Here is a 13,116-nt window from a genome sequence, read left to right as displayed (position 1 = left end):
CTATATATGCCGAACCCGAAGCTTGAAAGTCTCCTATGTGTATTATATACAGCACCACTATCGGCTATGTATGGCTTTTTTCTCGAACGGGGTGCATGTCCAGGGGGTGGAGAGAGAACATAGCACCGTTTGCCGCGTTTCTCATGATGCCAGATTACCTCGTACTCCTCTGAAACCTGTGCGACTGTGACAAAGTGAAAAGTGTTTTCGTTTTTCATATTAACCATCAAAAGACAAAAAGACAAATTCAAGATTAGGGTAAAATTTCAATGATGCACAATGCCTCTTCAAAACAGGATGGAAAAGTCTGAAACTCCAAAATCCTCTATCTCAAGCTCATCAGAATCTTCGGATCCCGAATCCGAAACTGAAGGAGAAGATGGTAAAGTCCAAGTATATACAGTAATGCTTGAAACTACAGATCCTGGATTAAGTTATAGTAATCCACCAACAATCGCAGAGAATCAAGGAGTTTATTTTACTTGGAAAGAAGCTAAAAATGCTGCAAAATCAGAAATAGAAAATTTAGGATTTCATATTGATGAAGTTTTAGATGATTTACAAGATAATGATTATGTTGATGATGATGCGAAAATATTTGATATCAAACTTGAAGGTTCGGAAGGGGAACAATTTAATGTTCATATCACCAATAGTCTAGCTTCGAAATCTGCGCCTAGGAAGAATGTAACTCCAACCAAGAAACAAACGAAACGTTCTGTAGAAGAGAATTCTGAACTGACTGTGAGTATTCTTCAGGAGTATTGGCTATTTAGACCTCAGCTAAATCTGTATCATCCACTATGGTGAGATAATTAGGTTCCGAAATCTTTCGAACCGGACAACAAGAAAAGGAAGGTTCCTGAAAAATATGAAGTCTCTCATGATCAGACTCCTGCATCCGAATCATCCAGTTCCGGCGCAAACGATAAGGAAGGATGGACTTTGGTGTACATACTTTTGAAAAATATTGAATGGGATGGTACCAAACATACCGAAGTAGAGGGATTATATTGGACTTACGACGAGGCGAAAGATGCTGCATTAATTGAATTAGAAAATGTGGGATATGATAAGGAACAAGATTTCAATTTCGATGATAATATCGTGGATGAGGAAGTAGAGGAATTTAGCGTAAGGGCAAAAGGTGCAGAAGAACGATTTCACTTGCGTATCGATACCAACGTTATAAGAACTCCAACGTTTCGGATACTTAAAAGTAATGAAACAAGGATAATTGGAGTAGGATCAGCTGTGAGTCTTTAATTCTTGTTTGTCAATTGATTTTTACTGGAGTGAGAAGCTTATATTGACAGGCTGACCGTGTTGTGCTGGAATGAAGGTGTGATTTATTGGTGGAGCAACAGCCCTGTCTCTGTTGTAGGCCGGGCCTGCTATGCATAGGCAATCCCAAGGACACCTCGTGCTAGATTGAAGGTGTACAGGGCGTGTTATATCCCACACTTGTAGAGCATGTTCATCGTTTCATTACCTACGCAATACTTGCGGGGAAGATGACGTCGTAGTTACCGGTTAATTTAGTCTCCCGTGCGATCAGTCGCGTCGTTGTCAGTTAAAAATCACATGAAATCCCATCAAACCGCTATTTCGTCCTATATTCTGATATTGTTCATGAATCAGTTTGCTATCAAAATCTATTTATAAGAAGCCTCGATACCCTGCAAATGACCACAAACCCACTTTATCTAGTATTTCGGGATGAAATTGATTATCATCATGACCCAAGCGGTGGTATGCGGCTTTCAGAAATAAGAGGTAGTTATTGGTCTTATGAAGCAGCTAAAGCTGCTGCGAAGCAGGACTTGTTAAATGACTGGAAACGAAACTTTTTTGATGTGTATGAGGAAGTGGAAGAAGGTGAAGAAACAGGATTATTTCAAGTCAATGTCGAATGTCCAGAAGGTGAAATCATGACTGTGTATGTCAAAAAAGTGGATGTTCCCCTTCTACCGTCATCCTCAAGTGAAGCCTCCACACCAGATGTATCGAAAGGTAAGGGAAAAGCCGCTATCGATAGCAACAGATATACTCCTAGTGCAAAATTGACTTCTACCTCAACGATGTTACCTGAGAAAATTCAGCAAGCTAAAGTCTATCATGTGATTCGTCGCGAGATTCATTGGCATCTTGATCCTTCTGGCAAGACTCAAGGTACGAGGGTGCGAAGTACGTGTTGGACTTACGAAGAAGCTGTGAATATGGCGAAGAGAGACTTGACCGACGATTTCAGAAGGGAAACTTTTGTCGAATATGAAGAAATGGAAAAAGGAGATACCGGTCACTTCGAAATTAACGCAAGATGCAATCTGGGAAATGAGTATCGGACATATATAGAAGAAGGGAAAATGGTTGTTCCACCACCTGGACACCTGTTCTCGATCCCTCCTATCAATTCGATACAGAATGCGACACCCGTCTCACAGACTCCTCAATCTACGGCTTCCATCCGTTCCGACACAATAACTGATTCCTCCCATCAGCAGGTCAGAAACTCTGCTCCAGTATCCCAAAGTACCTCGCATCGTTATCCACTTCCTCCGCACACCCGACAAGTACATCTTCCAAACGAGGCATATGTGATTTTTAGAACGGATCACGTTCATCCAGATGATCATGATGGAAACACGAGCCTGGCCACTGATGAGGCGTACATATCAGTTGCAGATGCTAATCAGCGAGCATCCTGGGAGTTAGATGAGATAGAAGGTAGAGAGGACTCAGATGATGAAGAATGGGAGAGTCCGCACGAAAGGGGTGAAGGACACCATGGTAACTGTTTATTCGGACATATTAGATTATACTGGGACGAACTAGATCAAGTAGACGTAACGGTCAAAAAGGTGAAATTATCATGGCCCGTAATGAACGACTATCTCATTCTGCTCAGGATGCAGCAGCAAGAGACGAATCCGGTTGCAACGCAGGTTCCTCGAAACGAAGATTCTGAAGAAAGAGGAGAGAAAAGGAGGAAAATTAATGCTGGACAAGCAGAGGTAGTGGATCTTACAGGAGTGGATTGAGCAGGAAACAGTATAATACCTGTCCGAATATCGTTGATGATGTATTATCATTTTATATATGATCTACATCTTATCTGAATCCTTCCTGCCTAGCAGATATGTATTCCGCTTTACCGCTAACAAGAGAGGAGTCTGGTGAGATGATAATATCGGTTGCCCGTTTTTCGAATCTTCAACATTCAAAGGACACCTCCACCTCGTTTCATGCCAATTACTATGATTAGAAATCAATCGTAATCACGGGGTTGTATGAACCTGAATTCAGGGTTATTAGATTGTTAGGTAGAAACGTAATCGAGTGAACGAGTGCCTATATATGAGTCATTTATTATGCTATATCACTATGATAACACGGCTTGTGCGTTTTTCTAGTTAATCTAATTTCGATAAATTTGCATTTTGTATTCCACCTTCGAATTCTTATTAACACTCACCAACTCTTCACAAAATCAGATACTGAGCATTCTTGCAACTTTAAATTCTCATCACTAATTTGTACAGTCGTCGATCATCGAGATTGATTCACCTGTCAATCCATTTTTTACTTTAACGAATATTAACGAAATATCATGCGATCAAGACGACCTCCTCCATTACCAAAGAGCTTATTCGCTCCTCAAGGTCAGTTGAGCCCAAGTGAGTCCTTTATCACAGATTGCAGAAAGCCCCGATTTAGCGCAAACGCTGATTTACTAACGCTGCTTCATTTAGATTCTGCTCCTCTCCCACCTTCGCCTTCCACCATCCACCCAGACTACATCATAGATTCGCATTCGTTCATCAAGAAGATTGAACCTACTCCTGACCCCATATATGATGGACTTGATCCTTCTTTCCCTCGTCCGCCTGTCAAGAGCGCTGTACAAGTGAAAATGGACGTATCGGCCGAACCTGCTCAAGCTGTACTGTGAGTCCGAGAATATTCAAATATCGCAGCCCCTTCTAGCCCATAGATCGTCTACGGATCTTGCAGAAGGTCAGAACGTAAAGGCTGCTATGACATATTTCCATGAAGAGGTCCTTTATGTCTTCTATCCTTTCCTATCTCCATGGCAGCGTCATACCCGTCACCTTTTGTACCTGTCTTTGATTCAGATGTTCGAACCATGTTTCTGTTGTCGTCATCTCCACAATTCCCAGTGGAATGTATGTGGCAAAAAAGGTCCAAGCTGATTAACGCGTATGTTGATTGAATAGCGGTGTCAAACCCTTCTCTATTCATCCTACAGTCCTCAACTTGACTCTCGTCACCCCACCAAGTATAACTAATATAGCTAAAGGTGCAGTGGACATTATTGTACCATCTACTTTTCCTCTGTCGGAGAAAGAATGGGACTTACTGGATGAAGCCGTTGACGCCTTGGATGGGTGTTGGGGGAACCATGAAGTTGCGGGCAATAAACCTGTAACAGGAGAGAATGGTAAAGAGCCTGGAAAGGTGGTGATCTGTGAGTTTATGCCGGTCATAAGGCTTTTCTCAGAATCGCGAAAGCGAATTTGTCGAAGTACTTGAATTTCTGACCATGTTGTTCAATAGCCGGTATCCTCCCTCCACCTTTGACCCAGACTTCTACTCCTCTGTTCAGATCAGACTCCTACAATCTTCACCTAGCTCGTCTGGCCAATCTCTCGTTACATGCCAACGTATATTTGAAAGCTCTACCTCCTGTCGTTGATACTATTCAAGGGAAAGAGGTCGACGGTAAATGGTGGGAAGATAGGCAAGAGCTTGAAAGGGTTCTGAGGATGTACAGTAAGCTGATCTTCTAATTATCGACTTCCGACTCTCGAACTCTTCATAGGAGATATCCCCGCGAGGAAGACGATGTGCATTGTCATGATCCAAGCATTGACTTTTCGCGTCCACAGTCTCTCCTGCTATCGAAGCTTTCGGTACTCATCGAATTATTTTCGGATCGACTCCTGCCTTACCTATACCTGAATTATCGAGAGTGACACCAATCCCGGGAGAATTGGAACAACCGATTTCCAATGGAGAATGGTATTCAGTCTTGAGGAGGATAGTTACCCAACTGGGTGAAGGCAAAGAAGAAGTTACAGGAGTCATGGGTGGTAATGCTGCTAAAGTTTATCGATTGGCTTAAAAAAACCGATCTGTCTCAGAACGTTGGTCGTATCATCTAATGTGTATCATAATTCATGGTCTGGTGCTTTGAAGAACTGAAAACTGTATAATACGGATCATGGCATACCAACATTTCATAACATAAGGTCTGGCAGGTCATATTGCTGCAATGTCAGATATTGAGAAAGTAGTTCAATGCATATCTAAGCAAACATGCTCGCAATGGCCATTTTGTGCGACGGCGAGATTTGCCTATGACACTGTGCATTTAAGAATTTGTTTGCGGCAAGTCAGCTTATATCGAAATCGTCATAAACAATGTGCAGCCATCCGGAAGTCACGGTTTAATAGATACATTAACTGCTCTTCACCATTCACTATAAGACTATAAAACGATACTAAAAGATACATAAATAGTTATTATAAAACAGTACTAACCTATCCAGCAACAATAGCACCACCGTTAACATGGATAGATTGACCTGAAATGAAACTGGCATCTTGAGAAGCCAAGAAGACGTATGCAGGACCAAGTTCAGAAGGTTGACCAATTCTACCAATTGGTGCGGGAGAATTGTGCCATTCTTTCATTTGATCTTTATCCATTGCTGCTGGTTGTAAAGGAGTCCATACAGGTCCAGGACAAACGGCATTGACTCTATAATATTTCATTTCATTTAGCAATTGTCCACCATGACGGGTTTGTGTTTGATTGATAAACTCACCTGATACCCTTTGAGAGCAATTGGTTGGAAAGACATCTGACCATTGCGACTTGGGCACCTTTGGTCATAGAGTAATCTACCAACATTGGTGGACCAGCGTATGCGACTACGATTCAAGAGTCAGTATAACGTACCTCATGAAAGCGTACTGCAGAATAAGGCTTACCTTGAGAAGCAGTGACGATGATGGATCCACCTTTAGGAATATGAGGAACTGCAGCTCGAGTAAGGAAGCTGGGTATTTGGGGTCCATTTGTCAATATACGCCTTGCTTGGATGTATCCCTTATAGGGTAATTTACTCACAAAGTACCGTAAATGTTGGTCTTGATTGTTCGATCAAATTGCTCAGTTGTGATATCAGTGATATCTGGGATAGAGTACTAACGTAAGGAAACAATGTCAGATAAAATTACACAGGGTTAGTGGGAAAAGGGAGTACGGAACATACCATAACACTAGCGTTGTTAACCAAAACATCGATTCTTCCCCAAGCTTGAACGACACTTTCAATCACTCTGTTACAGCCTTGTTCATCCCTAATATCTTGTGGGAAAAGTAAACATTGTCCACCAGCAGCAACAATAAGTTGTTTTGATTTTTCGGCGTCGACTTGTTCTTCGGGGAGGTAAACAAGGGCAACCTATCATCGGACGTACCAGTTTGTAAATACAATATCGGGATTTTATACTTTGAAAAAGACTTACATCTGCACCTTCCATTGCGAACATTACAGCAGCAGCTCTTCCAATACCAGAATCACCACCTGTAACAATAGTTTTTTTACCTAAAAGCTATTACGATTAAAAATTCATCAAAATCAGCTATCATCAAGTGAAAGTGTAAAAAACACAACTTACCTTTTTAGCAGCTTTGTAGGTTGTGAAATCATCTTCTCCTTCTTGTACAGTAGCTGGATCAGGTTTTTTAACCATATCATCTTGGATACCAACTGCTCTATCTACTTGAGATTCAATTGGGAATTCTCCAGGTTTAGCAAATTCACCAGAACCTGATTTTTCACCACCGGGCTAAAGCAAAGAAATGAAAAATAAGTCAGCAAGAAGTACAATTGATATTTCAACGGCGACGATTCATGGTTGATGTAATCATAAAGATCCGACTACGATGAGATGGAAACGCCAAGTTGATCGAATATAATCGAATATGATATTATGACGATTGACAAAAAAAGTTACTCACAGCAGCAGGAGTAGCTCCTTCAGCTGTACCAGAAGCTTTATCAATAACTTGTTTAATAGCGTCCATTTTGTTTAATGTATAAAGTAGATGGAGAAAAGAGGAAAGAGGAAGTGATAAACTAAACAAAATTGAGGATCTTAAATGCTTTATTAAACGGATGACCGATGAGGTTCGTTCATATTCTGATCAAAAAGAAATCATATACCGTATGACGTCGATATCACATTTTTTTACCCTCTAAACCTCCATTAAATCTATGTCACATGAACTCCAATCATAGGTTTTACTGGAACATCTTACGGTATTTCACTTTTATTTTCTAAGAGATACGACTGCTATCGAACCGAGATTATAAACATTTGATATACTTTGATTCACGACGTCATACCCTCCACCCAAAATCATTGCGTGCCTGGTGACATGCTGGAATCGTCAAGCCGTTATCTTCTTGACAGTTAACGTAAATCTCCTTGCAAAACTCCACCCGATTTGCAAGCTTACCACAACTTCATATCCTTGTTATCCAAGGTCAGTAAGTGAGGTACAACCCGACAGATCAACGCCATGCAGTTTCATATTGAAATAATGTTTTGCATCAAACATCCCGAATAACCTATAACCTATATAACTTTCAAAAAAAATGTTCGAGTTGAAATCAAATTTGGGGAGCCAGTAAAGGTGGCTCAGCCATGTTCACAATATAAATTAGAAATAATAATTGAATAATCTTCTATAATAATATAGAAAGATTGTGTTATGTGTGGGTTTGGTAAGAAGTATTCAGGTGATCGTTTCATAAGATTTTAAATGTCCTAAATTTCATTACTCATCTCATTCCTCTTATCCGTTAACTAGAATCGCAATTGTCCATCATTCTCATATATCATCTACTCATGTAATGTACCGTAATCTCTAAATTCTAGTGAATTCGCTTGTAGCGTAGGATTAGAGATCAAAGCCTTGGATACAGGTTTTCCAACTGCACTTCTTCTTTTAGCAACTTGATTTTGACCTTGTCCGTGACTTCCACCAGAACCATGACTACTATTCAAGGTAGTTGGTGACGTAGGATTTCCGTAATTGTACCCGCTGTTCGAAGTTCCAAGGTATGATCTAGTAGTCACATCCTCAAAGGGGTTTTGCGATATTCTTTGTCTACCTTGTTGGGCATGGGGGTTTTGGAACCATGAAGTACCAAAAACAGAAGGTCCATAATTTGGATTTGTAGGTGATCTCGAATTACCACTTTCTGTATAATTTGACGGCCCTGTACCGTAACTTTCCCTTGTATCTCTTTCTAGTCTTTGTTGTTCCCTCATTGAACGATCATTTTCGAATGGAGAGGCGTAGAAAGAACTGGGTCTATCATCCACTTCACTAGCAGCAATTGAAGGTGCCATAGACACTCTCCTAGACTGATTCCAATTTGATTGAGCATAAACTTCAGACATTGGTCGATGATCGCCGAACATTGACATATGTTCCGATAATCTCTTGTGAACAGCATTGTCGTTTGACTTTTTCACCCTTTTGTAGATCCAGTAGACTAATCCTATCCATAAAATTCCGCCTAAAGCTACACAAACACCAATGATGATATTTCGCTTTCGGTTGCCATCTGATGATCCACTGCTTGTTGTCGAAGAAGTAGGAGCGGTTTCAGAAGAAGCGGCCAGAGGGAAAGCAGTGTTGATCTGAGCTGCTAAAGCGCCTTCGATGCCGGTCTGGTTGTACAATGGCGAAGAAGAGGTCTTGATATACGCATTGAGGGTATCGAAGTATTTTGTGGGTATATAAGACATGTACTGGGTAAGAAGAGAAGTCTTGTCTCCGTCCCAGGAGGCAGGCTGATATACTTGAAGACCGTAAGTTTGCACCTCAGAGTCATCTATTTCGAGAGCACTGCTGATCAAGGTAGGGAACGTGTTGAAGAGCTGAGATGTAGCATCGGACGAGTTGACAACAAACCACCAAGGGTAATAGTCTGCTGAAAGTAAGATAGCAATGAGGGTCTTGTCCTGGATTGGATCATCATCTGTACCTGAACCAGCTTTGGCGTTATTCGCGACTGAATTTGCAGGGACAATTAAAGTTGGCATACTGCTAGGAATGGTGGCGACCGAGGGGGTGCTGGTGGTGATAGTGGTCTTGGTGCCAGTAGCAGTGGTTGGCGTTTCTGATGTTGATTCGCTAGTCCATAAATCAGTAGAAGATGCTTGGGTATTACCAATTAGCCATGTTTGAGTGGGTGTATACGCATCGTCTGTTGAGCTAGTAGAATTATAAGTGTAGGTGGAAGATGCAGTAATCGAAGCGGAATCCCATCCATCAGACGTGGCCGTGGGTTCAAATGTGGAAATATCTGTACCATTCATAGCTGGAGTTGACGTGGCGGAGACGAAACTACTAACAGCGTCCGAAGGAATAGCGGATCCAACATCGGGAATTGAGGTCACATTGGCTGTCGAAGAGGTATCGTCTGATGGTCGTGCAGAGGCTGCAGCTGATGGGCTTGCCGATGTGATTGGTTCTGGAGCAGAGGTGGTAATTGATGAGTCGATACTAGATGGATCAGAAGAAGGACCGTTTGAGTATACGTTGGACTGGACTGGACTCTCAGACGCGACTGCGGAAGATGAGATCTCCAGCGTTGATGTCCCCTGTTCAGTAGTAGTAGAAGGCGCGAGAGTCGGCTCAGCCATTGAGGACTCGATAGCAGTGGATGGAGAAGACATATTCGACGTGACTTGAGCTGGCTCTTCGGTTGTACTGGTGACCGGTATGAACGGTGTTTCAGTGGTACTGGAAACCGTCAAGACAGCATCCGTGGAGGATGGTGCTACATCAGTGGTCGCTGGAACTGAATCCGACGTGGAAGCATTGGGTACAGCTGAAGTTGCTGGCACGTCTGATGCGCTGAGGGTGTCGCTTGGAGAGGTGCCAACGGAAGATGAAGGAGGTTCTGAGGTACTCGGTGAGACTTCTCCTACAGTTGTTGCACTTGATGCATCAGCTGAGGTTGCGGTACCGGGATCACTTGTACTGGGCGAAGGTTCCTGAGGAGCAACCTGCGACGACATCGTTCCTCCGCTTGTAGGTTGGGTGTCATCAGTCGTGGTGATGGTGGGCACGACTTCGGCGACTGGCGAGCTTGTGCTAGCTGCAGTGGAAGCATCATTGACAGTGGTTGTGCCAGCGACAGATGCTGCGAGAACAATACAAGACAAGTCAGTCTTTTTGCTTGATATGGCAGAGCAATGACTTACCATCAGCGCTTGAAGACACTCCTTCTACAGGCGTATCCGTTGTGGCAGGGGCTGTAGTGGAATCTATCGACGATGCCGTTGCAGTAGAAGATGCTGACGAAGTTGAAGTTGCAGTGTTAGCTATTGAGGTTGCGAGAAATATGTTAGCTGAGAAGAGCTTGCTTGAGGGAATATCGGAAAACAAATTGTTTGTAATTGAAGTAGAAGGTATGAAGGTTAAAGACGAATTTGAGAAATAAGACGAAACGGTGCTGGTTCCGAAAGAAGAAGAAGAATTGTCCACAGTGGACGTAACCGTCTGAGAGATAGAAGAAGTGGTCCGAGATGTCGACCACGAGGTCTCTGATGAAGTGTTGTAGGTAGCTGAAACTTGGGAATCAGATTGAGCTGTGCTTGCCGATCCGATGGTCGGCTCCTCCGATTTCACTGCCTCTGTAGAAGACATCGCCTGAGTTTCTGACGCAGTGGACGAGTCGTAAATCAGATTTGGTTCTGCAGTCGTCGCCGTATTATTCCACGAGGTAAGGGATGTAAGAGGTTCTGTCGACGGCATTTGCGAGGTGTTTGACCAGGTCGAAGTACTTGCGATGTCAGAGGTGTTGGAGGTTGTTACCCAGCCATTGTCACTGGTCGATGACGCCTGGGTGAACTCTGATGACATGCTTGACGTTGAGTCTACGGACGAAGAAGCTGGTATTTCTGTCAATGGTAAGGTGTCTGAAGTTACTGTCGAAGTGTCGTTGGCCGGGAACTTCGCTTCCGTATACCAGCTTGAGGATGATATATCTCCTGAGACAGGGTATGTCGATGAAGAAGTATCAGACCATGCTGAAGCGATCGGCGATTCCGTCCAAGACCCGGACGATGTCGCTGTTGAACTAAGAGAGTCGCTCGCAACTGCTGAGGTCGATGTCGAAGAGGGCCCTTCTGTCCCGACTGAAAGGTCTGCTGAGGGTAACGAGTCTTGTCGTTTGACTACGATCTCATGGTGATTATTGCGGGAGTGATAAGGATGTTGAGGTAGAGCTCGTGCACTTGCGAATATTATAGGAGACTTAAAAAGGAAATACCAGGATTTGAAATGAATAGGATAAAAAGAAGAACAAAAAATCGAATGCAGAGCGGAAAAAATTTGAAGTCTAGAATTAAATGTTGCAAATTGAAGCGAAAACAAAAAATGGTTTGAAGAAGGTTCAAGGAGAAAGAAATTGAACATTGACTTGATATTGGACTTACATATGACAGTATTCTCTACAGCGTCGATAGTTGTTGTAACTTCTTGTGATGTCGTAGTTGCAGCTGATGAGGACGTTGATGTCTCGGGCGTTTGACTTGTAGACGTTGAAGTGGCTTCTGTTGTCGAGGTAAAGGTCGATGTAGATTCTGCCGAAGAGGTGGTTAGTGCTAAAGTGGATTTGATGGAGTTTGAAGGTGACGATTCGGCCGAAGATGAAGCAGCAGCATCGGAAGTACTTGGAGCAGCACTTGAATTGATAGTAGTTGTGGGTGTCAAAGATGAAGTTGACGTTGAGCTAGGTATAAGATCAAGTAAACCATCCAAACCTAGTTCAGCTAAAATGAAATTTCTCATCAGCTTCACAATTATACTGTTTGCATCCCATCTTTTTTGACGGAATTACTCACCTGCTAAATCCAAACCCAATTGCTTTTTGATCCTCTCCCTGCTCAACTCGACATTCAAATCATATTCACCCTCGACCCATCTTTGTCGTTTAGTATGATTTGACCTTCGTTCTAGCCTAGAGGAATGTTCGTTTGCTATTGCCATTTGACTAATTGCGAGAAGTACAATCAGACATATTGGTCCCAATGAAGAGAACAATCCTCTTTTAGATGGTATTCGGCGGTGAGTCATTTTCCTGTCGGATGACCTTAGCCCGTAGGCTCTTCCTTTGCTATCTACACAGGTTGGTATCTTATTTGCTTGATCACTTTGGTCTAAAGAGCGTGGAGGCTGTAGGACGACATCGAAAGCGGTTTTCTTCGATGATGACAGTTTGTCTGATATGTTCCTTAATTCAAGGGCGAGAATGAGCAAGATAGATGGAATGTTGGACCGACCAGCGGAATAGTTTTGCGATGATGATTTGGGCGTTTGCTGTTTGTTTGGCTAGGAGATGCAGATGAAAAGAAGTTCCGCGTAGGAAAGTCAAAGGATATGAATTTGTTGTTTTATTCGATACTAGTGTTTTGTGGAAATGAGTGTTGACAAGTTGAATATCTGAAGTGATCTAGATTGGAAAGTATTTACGATAAACGGTATTGAGCATTTAGAGATGACGGAGCAGGGGAATAGGGGTAGAAGATGTTGGAGATGAGCGGTTGTTGGGTTGAATAACACAAGGTGATTCGAGATGTATGAAGAGAGGTGAATGTGGCGTAGAAAAGGAGTCGAACCATGCAAATATATGTACAAAAAGCACGGATCGTCAGCAAAGGATACTTACAGGCTATGAATGTTACAACAATGTATCAAGCTGACAAGAGCATAGGCCGAGACTTCGGGACATTGGAAGAGAATCTGAAAGACAAGTGGTCAAAGCGTCATGATGAAACAGGTACATCACATATCACAATGTCCTTATTGTATTTCGATCACAACCAAAGATCCCATCTATTCCCGAAGTTACATCCACACAATCATGATGCTGTAGTACATTGCGAGACTCACCTTGATCCTTTTTTAATCAACTCATAAATACAAGTACTCCTTCTTCTTCAACGATGAAAAACAGTGTTTAGTGTTTGTTGACTTTTCTTTGTTTCGACGAATAA

The 13,116-nt window shown here is 42.5% G+C and overlaps 5 protein-coding genes across 5 annotated transcripts; 3 read left to right on the top strand and 2 right to left on the bottom strand.

The window, feature by feature from the left end:
* Positions 1 to 279: 279 nt before the first annotated feature.
* Positions 280 to 1,435, top strand: I206_101490 (uncharacterized protein; the record flags this gene model as incomplete). Its single annotated transcript, XM_019158240.1, has 3 exons — positions 280 to 744; positions 820 to 1,254; positions 1,385 to 1,435. 3 exons carry the CDS (start codon positions 280 to 282, stop codon positions 1,433 to 1,435), a joined length of 951 nt encoding a protein of 316 aa, XP_019008853.1.
* Positions 1,436 to 1,685: 250 nt separating this feature from the next.
* Positions 1,686 to 3,041, top strand: I206_101489 (uncharacterized protein; the record flags this gene model as incomplete). The annotated part of the gene is made up of 1 exon (XM_019158241.1): positions 1,686 to 3,041. The coding sequence occupies one exon, from the start codon at positions 1,686 to 1,688 to the stop codon at positions 3,039 to 3,041; it is 1,356 nt and encodes a 451-aa protein (XP_019008854.1).
* A 569-nt stretch (positions 3,042 to 3,610) lies between these two features.
* I206_101488 (uncharacterized protein) lies at positions 3,611 to 5,146 on the top strand (the record flags this gene model as incomplete). The annotated part of the gene is made up of 5 exons (XM_019158242.1): positions 3,611 to 3,677; positions 3,753 to 3,948; positions 4,239 to 4,489; positions 4,579 to 4,794; positions 4,911 to 5,146. The coding sequence occupies 5 exons, from the start codon at positions 3,611 to 3,613 to the stop codon at positions 5,144 to 5,146; spliced, it is 966 nt and encodes a 321-aa protein (XP_019008855.1).
* Positions 5,147 to 5,565: 419 nt separating this feature from the next.
* On the bottom strand, positions 5,566 to 7,120 carry I206_101487 (uncharacterized protein; the record flags this gene model as incomplete). The annotated part of the gene is made up of 8 exons (XM_019158243.1): positions 5,566 to 5,785; positions 5,853 to 5,958; positions 6,019 to 6,086; positions 6,158 to 6,234; positions 6,303 to 6,494; positions 6,559 to 6,645; positions 6,712 to 6,882; positions 7,055 to 7,120. 8 exons carry the CDS (start codon positions 7,118 to 7,120, stop codon positions 5,566 to 5,568), a joined length of 987 nt encoding a protein of 328 aa, XP_019008856.1.
* Positions 7,121 to 7,941: 821 nt separating this feature from the next.
* Positions 7,942 to 12,196, bottom strand: I206_101486 (uncharacterized protein; the record flags this gene model as incomplete). Its single annotated transcript, XM_019158244.1, has 4 exons — positions 7,942 to 10,259; positions 10,321 to 11,295; positions 11,557 to 11,892; positions 11,965 to 12,196. The coding sequence occupies 4 exons, from the start codon at positions 12,194 to 12,196 to the stop codon at positions 7,942 to 7,944; spliced, it is 3,861 nt and encodes a 1,286-aa protein (XP_019008857.1).
* Between the last annotated feature and the right edge of the window lie 920 nt (positions 12,197 to 13,116).

The sequence above is a fragment of the Kwoniella pini genome, chromosome 2 (genome assembly GCF_000512605.2).
Source record: "Kwoniella pini CBS 10737 chromosome 2, complete sequence".
NCBI classification, from domain to species: Eukaryota; Fungi; Basidiomycota; class Tremellomycetes; order Tremellales; family Cryptococcaceae; genus Kwoniella; species Kwoniella pini.
Note: the sequence above shows the minus strand (reverse complement) of the source record. Positions and strands in the feature narration are given on the sequence as shown.